General features: G+C 54.8%; 1 protein-coding gene across 5 annotated transcripts in view; it reads left to right on the top strand.

Annotated features, from left to right (window-relative positions):
* The first annotated feature begins 54 nt into the window (after positions 1–54).
* Positions 55–10,741, top strand: part of SLC25A37 (solute carrier family 25 member 37) — a 40,218-nt gene continuing 29,531 nt past the window's right edge. For 2 of the 5 annotated variants that reach the window (XM_019828422.3, XM_045055380.1), the window contains exons 1-2: positions 286–423; positions 6,886–7,006. Coding sequence is in view for 1 of the 5 variants with exons in the window: in XM_003984691.6 (XP_003984740.1) it covers positions 202–423 (222 nt within the window). In the remaining 4 variants the exon portion in view is untranslated. Of the gene's footprint in view, positions 424–6,885; positions 7,007–8,474; positions 8,614–10,741 lie in introns of all 5 variants that reach the window. The other 3 variants (XM_023252475.2, XM_003984691.6, XM_019828423.3) reach the window with 3 other exon arrangements.

The following is a 10,741-nucleotide window of genomic DNA, read 5'->3' as shown; positions in this document are numbered from 1 at the left end:
GCACACCAATGGCGGGGCCGCGGCTGGCCTCTTCTTTTCCAGCGATTGGTGTCTGGGGCCCCTTTGCTCCACCCCAGCCCGCCATGGCGTCAGGCGCCGCAAAACCGGGGAGGTGGTTCCCACTTTAAGAAGTGAAGTTTTTCGCCCCCTCCCCCTCCCTGCCCACCTCCTGCAGCCTCCCGCGCCCCGCGGAGCTGGCGGATGGAGCTGCGCCGCGGCGGCGTAGGGAGCCAGGCTGTGGGGCGCAGGATGGATGGGGACAGCCGAGATGGCGGCGGCGGCTGCGGCGGCGGCTGCAAGGACGGCGGGTCGGAGGACTATGAGAACCTGCCGACCAGCGCCTCCTTATCCACCCACATGACAGCCGGAGCGATGGCCGGGATCCTGGAGCACTCGGTCATGTACCCGGTAGACTCAGTGAAGGTGAGGCGCGAGAAGACTGTAGGCACGGAGGGCGCAGAGAGGGGAGCGTGCGCGCGTGCGTTTGCATCCCGCGCAAGAGCAGCCTGGGGGAGCGCCCCGAAAACACCTCTCCTCCGGGCTGTGGCGGGCGTGGGCCCGGCGCCCCAGCTCTCGCGGCGAGCGCGCCACTCCTTCCGCCGCGCGCCGGGGCCCCGGGGGGCGCCCCTCTGCCCACGGGGGTGCTCCCGCCGGCGCCCCGCACCGCTGCCTCCGCCGCGGGCTGCTCGCGGCGCTGCGGCGGGGGGATCTGGCGAGCGCCCCTGCTCTCGGCGGCGGCGGCGGCGGCGGAGTGCCCGAGGAAGCGATCGCTGCAGCTCTGCACAGTCTTACCACGTCTGCCCACGCGACCGTAGGGCTCCGGGGGTCCCAGCTCTTCGTGGCTCCCGCCGGCGCGCCCCCTGTCCGAGCCGCGGCGAGAGGTGTCCTCTGGTCCGTGCAGGGCGGCCAAGGCTGCCCACACGTGCGCAGTTTCCGAGGGAGCTCGCCGCCGGGAAGCGCTAACCACGCTGGCGCGGAGAAACGTGGCTCCGGCTCGGCCGCGCGCCCTCTGGCCCGAGTGTGCTTCTGCTCCTGCTCCTGCTCCCCGGGTTTCTGGGGAGGCGTAGGAGTGGTAGGGGTTCTCTTGGTCCTTAGCAGCTCTCTTGGAGATACCGGTTCAGCGACGCCCTTAGGTGATCCCCTTCTCACGGGGTTTCTGCACCTCTTCCCCAGGAGTTCGGGCAGCTGAGCAGCCTAGAGGCAGCGAGCCCTGCGTTGACATTTGCCTTCTCTTTTTGTTGCAGGGAGGCGGGCAGGCAAGGAGAGCGTGAGCTCTACCACTCTTACTGTGGGTTGTGTAATAGGCACTCGGTTTACCCGTCACTTCCCCAGGTAGTTTTACATGCATTTCTGCAAGGAGGCAGCGTTAGCCAGGAGTTTTCCTGTTAGACCGAGAGCTGCCTTCTGTCCGCCTATCCAGGACACCGAGTGGCAGGAAGGTAATATGGGTATTGACACCTTGCTCTTTTGTAAGCATAACTCCACTAATTCATCCAGCAACCCAGGGATTGACAGATGAAGAAACTGAGGCAAAGAGATAGCGAACTGATTAACCTGCCAGGCTGATACTCCACCTGCCTCCTCGGACTCCAGCCCCAGTGTGCTTTGGTGGCACTTATCTTGAAAGGCAGGGCTCACAGCACTCCCTCACTGCAGCTGTTATCTTCTTGCTGATGCTGGCCCCACACTGGAGGTGTGAGGACCAGAATGTCTGACTCAGAGGGTTTTCCCTGCACTGGACAGATCTCCTAGAGCTAGCCGCCAGTGGACAGATAGACACCAATCCAGTGAGAGAAAGCGTGAGCCTTTGAGGAAAGGTGAGGTCCAAGCCTTTAACTGTGCCGCTGAGCCTGAGCCATCACAACCTTGGCTTGTCCAGCATCCCAGCAGGGAATGAAGGGCATGGTCCTTGCTGCCAGGGTTATGGAGGGCAGTGGAGAGATCTTGCCACTTAGGCTTTCAAAGCTTCTCCAGGGAAGACCCTGGACAGATACCAGGTAGCATTTGTATAGCAAAGAATCCCTCACATGTAATAAAATTTCCCATATTTGAAGCTGTTGTCTCCAGTGCCTTTGGACAGAGTATCTAAAAAGTTAGAGGCAGGGAGGTGTTATTGGAGCAGGCACCAGACCCACAGCATCTCAGAGATGAACGTTCTATCGAGGAACTCTACCGTTTCAGAGATTTTGCGGAGTTTGCTTTAGCGCATCACTGTAGCTTATCTTTAGGATTAGAAATAATTAATCATGCCTTTTCAACTCCCTTTTCAACACCCTAAAGAGGCATTTGTTTTACATGTTTAAGTTGTGTGTTCTGTTTAGTTTTTTCCCTGCCCCTCCTCCTGCCCTGTAGACGTTGTCTGTTTGGCTACAGATGTCACTGTGTACTTAGTGTTACTTTACTTAGCAGTTTTCACCTGTGGATAGAGGTAACAGGGTGCATGCGGTAGCTGGAGCTGGTCTGGCTGTCCTAGATAAGTCACTCGCCTTACGGGGCTTGACTGTAAACTGAAGGCCTGGGTTAGCTAATCATTAAGGAGTTCTTCTGTTTTTAAGCATGCAGGTTTGCTTTTAGAGCACCTCGCTTTTCACCACCACTTTCCCGGAAGCGGGTAGCAAGGATTATTCTTTTCATATTTCAGCTGAGAAAAAAGGCACAGAGAAAGTTAAGTGGCATGAGTCATCGCATGAGCCCAGGGGGGGCTGCAGCAGAGTGCCAAGGTCTGCCAAGATCAGCAGAATTGTCCGTGCCCAGCATGACCTATCAGGGATGCGTCCATGCTTCAGTCATGGAAAAATGCTCCATTTGGGGAGACCTCGACTGTGTGCTTAAATGTTTTGGGTGATGGAGACGGTGAGTAATGGAGTCAGAAGCCCTAGGTAGGCTTTGCAGCCCTGCCCCTAACTTGCTTCATGACTTAGGCACTGTTCTGTGCCTTAGTTTTGTCATTGGAAAGTGGGGGCAGTGGACCAGTTCAGTATGTCTCCCCATTCTTAACCTGTCCCCCTTTGTATGTACACAGAACACCCATCGTCCTCCTTTATGATACTTGACATTCCCAATAATTATCACGGTTGAAGCCAAGTCAGTGTGAACTGTAGGTTGGAAGAAAACGTTTTCTTTAATTTTATAAGGCACACAGTTTGAACTTTGATCATGTGACGTTAAGTGAGAGTATCGAGTGGGCCTGCTTTTTCTAGTTTTTCTGTCCTAGATGGTGGGGATCATGGAACCTGGTGCTGGCCGCTTTCACCACTGAGCCTGTCCTCCTTGCTTTTGTGGCCACAGGGGCAGAAGGCCAGCCTTACTAATGCCTTAAAGTATTATGTTCACTATGCCTTCCCATGAAGTCCCATCCCCTCCCCCCCCCCCGTGTCATTTTAATGACCTGTGTTTTTCAGTCTGTGTGTTGTGACTCATTAATGGCATCAACATTTTAAGAAAGACAGATTGGTGAGAGTTCAGAATTTAAGTGTGTGTGGCATGCAGTAAGGAGAGTGTTGCTTAGTGAAATTGGTGTGTGTGTGTGTGTGTGTGTGTGTGTGTGTATTCCCTGGCTGGCTGTGCAAAACGCTCTTCCGACTGGGGTTTATGGCCCCAGAAAGTATGAAGAACACTGAACCTGATGGGCACTAATGCCTCTTGAGCTCCAGTCGCGACAGCCTGTGATTATTAAAGCATTATTTGGAAGACCTTCCGCAGACTTTCACTGCTTCTTCCTGTGCCTTCTTCTCTCAGTCCCCAGGGGTGGAGTGTGAGTGCTTACTAACCCATGAAGGGTCCAGCCACCCTGCCCTCCCATCCGTTCTGAGCCCCTGCATCGTACCAAGGTAGGGAACACGAGGGTTCTGCAGGGCTTTTGCCAACTGGTAGCGATGACTCATTCCTTTCCAACTGGGACTTTTGCAGCAGGTTCCCCACGATTCTCTAGCCGGCGCTCCACAGTGGCAAGGGGCATGGTCACCTAGACCAGCACGTGGGGGTGGCGGTGAAAAGCCCTGGTCGGGAACGCTCGAGACCGTGGGGAGAATGCCAGGTGGGTGGAGGAGGAAATTCCATCCAGATTAGGCACACCACTCTAGACCATGCTGAGTCCCGTGGTGGTGAAAGCAGGGGCAAAAGGAAACAGGAAAGATTTGAAGCGAGGGAACTTCCGCTGACCCTTTCTCAGACCTTCGTTTGCTTTGCTAGTCAGGGAAATGCTGCCCTTCACTCTGCTGGGAGAAGGCCTCCTGCCCAGCCGGGCCCGTGGCGCTGATGGCGAGGGTGTGAGGCTCAGGCTTCTCTCTAGGAGCCCGTGGGTGCTGAGCCCGTTGGAAAGCTCGGTTGGCCTCGGGGGGGGGGTGGGGGGGGTGGTTCCGTCGCTGGCCTTGCTGAGCTCTGAGCAGGAGTGAGCCAGGCAGGTGCCAGGAGGGCTTGGCATTCCTCACCCCGGAGTTTGTTCCACCGGGGCCTAGCCGTGCAGGCTGACTGGTAGGAAGGGCGCTCAGGCAGAGTCCCCTCCCACCCACGTCAGAGCTTTCAAAACCCAGTGCAGTTCAGTAGATGCCATTCAGCTTCAAAAGGGCGTGAAATCCCAAATTGCTCTAGTTCTTGCGAGAAAATTACAATGATTTTTCTGTTTCTCTTCTCCTGTCTTGTCTCCTTCGCATCCCTCCCCTCCGTTCTTTTCTGTCGTTAAGTGGGAGGTGCTTTTCTAAAAGGTGCATTTGGGAGGGCCAGGGAGTCAAGAAAGGAGTGCCCTTGAACTCGGGTCCTGTTCTCTGCCTCGTGAGCACCCGTGCTGCTGCCCAGAGCCGGGATCTGCACCTTGCAGGCCTGCCGCTGGAGGAGGGGGCGGATCTGACCCAGCCCTGTCTGCCCGGAAGTGGGGGAGGGGTGGGCTGGGACAGAGGGCTGGAGGGGGTGCCCCTGGGATTCTAGTGGGCAGAGACGGCGCCTTCACCTCTAGACAGGGGCAGTGGGGGCTTCATGGGGGATTTCACCGACTGGGTCCTTTAAAGCACTCAGGGGTGTGCACATGTCACAGGGGAAGAGAGGGCGTTGCTCTGTGGAGTGTTCTTCCCCTGCCTTTTCCTGGTTTTCATTTGGGCCTGTTTTCACCACCTTTGGCCATCTCATTCATGAGGACTTTTGTCCCATCTGCTCTTTGGAGCAATGACCAACTGTAGTCCCACTTTCCCTTTTTTTTTTTTTATGGGTTTTTGACCCCCCCTTCCAACTCCAGTTGGGCTGCCCTTCCCCAACCCACTGGATGAACTGGCTTCTGTGTGTTGAATGAAGCCTTTGGCAGTCTCTCGTAAACCCCAGAACATTCTGGCTCTCTTCATATCTCTCCTAGTACCCAACATTTCCTTCTCAGAGAGTTTTCTTTTTCTTTTTTTAAACCTCAGTGAGCCCTCTGGCCTCATGGGTGCTGGCTGCAGACACATGCCTACAGTCATGCTGTTTTTTGCCGGGTGCTTCCGGGCGCTTCAGGAAGCACCGTGAGCCCTAAGCCGGCCCTTCCCCTCCCCTCCTCCACCTGGGGTGTTCACGGCTGACATTTCTCATAGGGCAGAAGTATCTCATCCCGTTGTCTTTAACTATATAAGCCTTCCCTCCATCTCTTTCTGAGCCGGATGTCTCACCCTCAGAGAACTATCCTGGGGAGATTCAGAGCCCAGTCTTTGACTTACTGGTTGGGGCAGGACACTTAGCTTCTCTGAGGTGTCATTTCTTTGTGAAAGGCAGACACTAACTTTCTTGCTGCTTTCTCTCTCCTGACCCAGCTGTCCATTGCTTTCGTCTTCCCTCGTTATCGGTCAGACCCTACGGAAGTGCCTTGTAACAAGCTCCCTCATAGCCTCGCCCTGTGCTCCTTCTGCCTGCCTGAGCTGAGAGAAATTCAGCTTTTCTCCTGAGGCCGCTCCTTCCTGTAGGATTCCCATCAGCTCAAACCCAGGCACTGTTATCCACCAGCCTCTTACCAGCCTCTCCTCCTTTGATGCTCCTCTCCTCCCTCTTCTCTCCTGTCGCCTGCTCGCCTCCGCCTCCAGCCTGACTTACGCTGAGGGGCAGGAGGCGGACTTGTGAGGAGCAGGGACCCTTGAGCCAGACTGTGTGGACTGGGCCCTGGCTCCCCTTAGTGTGGCCTTGGGCAAGTCCCTTCTCCTGTCTGTGCTGTGTTCCCTGTTTGTGAAAAGGAGGCAGGCGGTACTGCTGCCTGTGAGTGACTGTGAGGGTTAAGTCCCTAAAGCACCGAGGACAGCACCTGCGGTGCAGTGAGTGCTCCCCGGGGGTCGTAGGCACCAATGTGGTTTTGCAGCCCCTTCCCCCCCACCCCCGGGGCTTTGGCATCTGGCCCACAGACTGCTCCCACCTCGAATGAATGCTGTCATCACCTCCTGGCCACTGCCCGACTAACATCCAAATCCCTGCGTTCTTTATGCCCCTCAGGCTGATGGCGTCTACCTCCGTGGGGCCTCGTCCTAACCCCCACCTTTTCCACCTGGAGGTCTTGAGTCCAGATGTCTCAGCCAGGCCACACTGGACTAGGTCTCAGCCTCTTCTCTTCTCTCTCAGCCTGTCCCTGTCGCCTTCATCCAGACCGGGGCCTATGACCCACTCCGTGCATCCACTCCCGGGGCCTCTCGTTTCCTGCCTTCGCCTGCCCACACCCCGGTCTTGCCCACCTGCCTGCCCACACCCCGGTCTTGGATGACCCGTCGACCCACGGGGCAACCGAGCCCTTCCGGAGAAAAGCCCCATATTGCCTCCTTTGGTGCCGTGTATGCCCACGCCTCCGGGGCCCTCAGCCTGTCCTGCTGTGGGTTCTGGTCAGTCTCAACAGCCGTTCCAGACCATGCTCTTGCTTCTCAAACTCCCATCCCTCTGCTTTTTCAGCCTCTGCGCGGCATCTTGCTTGCTCTAGTTCATAGAGAAACCAGGACCCCAGTCAAGCTCACCTTCCTGTCACTGTCCTTCCAACCAGTGTGCCGTTCCCCACCTTCCTACTGTCGTTAAGGTAAGAGGGCCCTTCCTCTGTCAAAGATGAACCAGCGGGCCTAGGGCAAGGGGGTGTGTGGGGACCTCCCACATACACCTGCGTTTCAATCCTGGCTCTGCACCTGGGGCACATTAGGGGCCTGTCTCAGCTCAGTCTCCTTGTCCGCAGAGTGGGGAGGTTAATGCCAAGGCCTACCCGGACAGAAGGCTGGGACAGACTTAAACGAGGCAGTGCAGATAAAGCTTTTGCTGCAGTGTCTGCTGCACCAGTGCTCTATGAATGGTCACGATGGGAGTCGTTTCGGTCGTCTCCTGACTAACTCAGTTTCGGTATCTTTCGCCCTCCCCCCGACCAGCGATTCCCTCCTAAAAGCATCGGTACAGCCCAGACTTGTCCCATCTTAAATAACAGACAGACCCCACACATCTCACCTTGACCCCTTGTGCCCCAAGGGTTTTTCTCCGTAAAATAACAAGCGCTGTGAGAGGAACGTGGGCACTCGGCCTCTCCTTCCTCACCTGTCCACCCCCTCCTCCCCCCCCCCCCCCCACCGGCCAGGCCTTTGGCTCTGTGCCCACCGCTCTGCTGCACCCTCACGGAAGCTGCTGGTGATCTCCTTGCTAATAAATCCAGGCGTCGTTTTCCTGGCCCCTCTGATGTGGGGCAGCCGCCTGGTCTTCCTTGGAAGCCAGCCCGCCACCCTCTTTTCTTCCCTCAGGACACGTGTCTCCGTTTCTGCCTGGGTCCTGATAACTCGTAGTTGGCGGACTGGTGTCTCCGGTCCCGTCTTCCCGGGAGCCGGCTGTCCTGTTGCCTCACAGCCATGTCGCACACTTGGCTGTCTCGGTGACCATGATGGCCACGCTCCCGCCTGGGCCCCCTCCCTCAGGAACGTGGCGACTCTGGTCAGCTTTCCTCTCGCCTCTGCCCACTCTCCCCCCTCCCCCTGTATGTTTCCAGGACCCTTCCGTTTCTGCATCTGTGATAGCTCTTTCATTTGTTCTTCTCCCTCCCGCTGGGGCCACCTCGGTTCAGGGGACTCACTGTCTCCTTTGCAGTGATGGCTTCCCTGACCACCCGAGTCACGACTAAGTACGCCCTCCCTCTCCTTGCCCTCACTTCCCTGTTGCCGGGCTCCGCTGTTTTTCTCCACCGCGTGTGTTACCTTCTAACACACAGTGCCCTTTACTTTTATTTATTGTTTGTATTCTTTGTACATTTATTTGTATGTTATTTATGGTTCGTCTCCCCTTATTTGAATGTAAGCTCCCGGTGGGTGGGAATCTTTTGCTCTTTTGTTCTCTCGTTTGTTCCCATTGCCAGAAACCACACCCGGCACATAGTAGGTGCTCAGTTAAGGATTTGTTGAATAAATTACTGTCAGTCACTCCTGGTCATCCTCACCTCTGAGGCCTCCAGCTTCTAGGCAGGCTGCAGTTTTCTTGAGCAGGGAAGAGTCACAGTGCCCGTCCTGCCCACCTTTCAGGTCCAGTTACTGCCTCTAAGAAGAAAATGCAGCCAGATTTGCAGTGAACCGCGCTTAAACAGTGAACACAATTTAAAAAGTATAAAGCTCTCTGCAGGTGCCAGGGCATGACATTATCAAACTGGGATCCTGTTAAAAGGTAAGGTTAGCTGGTTGGAATGGAAAATCCAGCCTGTTCTTCAAGTGCCGCAGAGCCCACAAGGGGGGCTGAGGCCCAGCCCCATCGGCTGCCTCTCATGTCACATGGTGTCTCTCTCCTCCCACTCCCCCAGCTGTCCTAGTTGCTTTCAGAATAAAGCCTGAACCTTGAGTGGTGTGCAGATACCCAGAGCCTCTCCTGCTCTGACGTGCTGGCCAGAGCAAGACAGATAAAGGTATTCTGTTCTGTGAATACCGGTTGAATGGATGCAGGCACAGTTGTTTTACAGAGACGTGGGGACAAAAGTGCTTTGAAATATGCTATTAAAAAATGCTAGTTTTACTTTTATTTGTGTGTGTGTGTGTGTGTGGTTTTTGAATCCATGTGGATCTTACCCACAGAAAGACTTTCTCAGCCCTTTTGTCTTTTTTTTTTTTTTTTTTTTGCAGTAGAACTCGCAAGTCTCAGTGTTTCCCCCAGTGAGGCTGTTAATTCATCTGGCCACCCACTTCATTCCCCCTTACTGAGCTCCTTCCCTGCCAGGCTCAGTGCTAGACATCAGGCAACAAAAATAAGTCCCGGCCCCTGTTCCCAGGGCATTGCTCCCTATAATTAGACCTTGAGCTAAGGTGGCAGGACTGGCTCTCTCTGAAAAGAAGAATGGCCCAACTTGGTATTTGCTTTCAAATAGGCACAAGGTCTGGGGTGTCTGGACTCTGGACCTCAGGCTGCCATCTTGCAGGTCTGGAGCCTGCCGGGAAGCATTGTTTTGGGCTTCTTTGCTGAGCAATCTTGAATTGGCTCCTTCCCCTGGAGGAGACAGTGGCCCTCAGTTGTACCATGCGCCCCCCGCCCCCCCACCCCCCAGTCCTCTTCCTTGCTCCTGAGGTCATTAGTCATTCTGGAAGCTGAAATCGGCTCCCAGAAGGTAACTCTGAAAACATCCTCCACCCTACCAGTAATCCCAGACGGTCGGGAAGGGCCGTTGTCTGGTCACTAAGAGGTGTTATGGTTTCACATTCATGCTTTCTCTCTGAAGAGAAAACAAAACGTGTTGAAATAGAGATCCCAGCAGCAGCTTGGTTGAAGCAAGAATTGCATAACAGCTTTAGAAATGTCTGGCCCTTTTTGGGTCAAGTTGAGGGGCTGCAGCTTTGTGTCACTTGAGAGGACTTTCTCTGGGGCTTCTGGATCCATGGGACGCATCGGGCGAGAGACACAGAGCACTGGCACCCGAGGTCTGGCTGGCAAAAGCCCTGCCCTGATCTCTCATAGTGACTGCTTTTTTGTTCCCTGGTCTGGCTATAAGGGCTACATTTGAGATGCTCCTTTGGGCAGGGGTGTGTGTGCATTCAGGCTTGTGCTGGCCTTGAGGCCCCTAGAAAGGGCACCCAACTGGGGCAGGGTAGGCCCTAGGAAGTTAAGTCCTGGTCCTGCCATTGGCCAGCTTTGAAACGTTGGCCAAGTTACTTCTCTAGGCTAGTGCCTCCTTGTCTAATAGACTAATACTAGTCTTTTCTTTTTATGTTTTATTTCATTTTATTTATCTAAGAAATTAAAAAAAAAATTAAATACTTATTTTTGAGAGAGAGAGAGAGAGACAGAGAGAGAGACAGAGAGAGAGACATAATGTGAACAGGGGAGGGGCAGAGAGAGATGGAGGCACAGAATCTGAAGCAGGCTCCAGGCTCTGAGCTGTCAGCACAGAGCCAACGTGGGGCTTGAACCCGTGAACCATGAGATCATGACCTGAACCAACATTGAATGCTTAACTGACTGAGCCACCCAGGTGCCCCTCCCCCGCCAGTTTTTTTTAATATTTATTTATTTTTGAGAGAGAGACAGAGTGTGAGCAGGGAAGGGGCGGAGAGAGAGGGAGACACAGAATCCAAAGCAGGCTCCAGGCTCTGAGCTATCAGCACGGAGTCCGACACCGATCTCAAACTCATGGACCATGAGATCATGACCTCAGCTGAAGTTGGATGCTTAACCAACTGAGCCACCCAGGTGCCCCTATTTTTTATTTTAAATGTTTAGTTATTTTGAGAGAGCGTGCATATGCAAGTGGGGGAGGGGCATTGAGAGAGAGAGAGAGAGAGAGAGAGAGAGAGAGAGGGAGAGAAAGAGG

Source organism: Felis catus, chromosome B1 (genome assembly GCF_018350175.1).
Source record: "Felis catus isolate Fca126 chromosome B1, F.catus_Fca126_mat1.0, whole genome shotgun sequence".
Taxonomy (NCBI): Eukaryota; Metazoa; Chordata; class Mammalia; order Carnivora; family Felidae; genus Felis; species Felis catus.
Note: the sequence above shows the minus strand (reverse complement) of the source record. Positions and strands in the feature narration are given on the sequence as shown.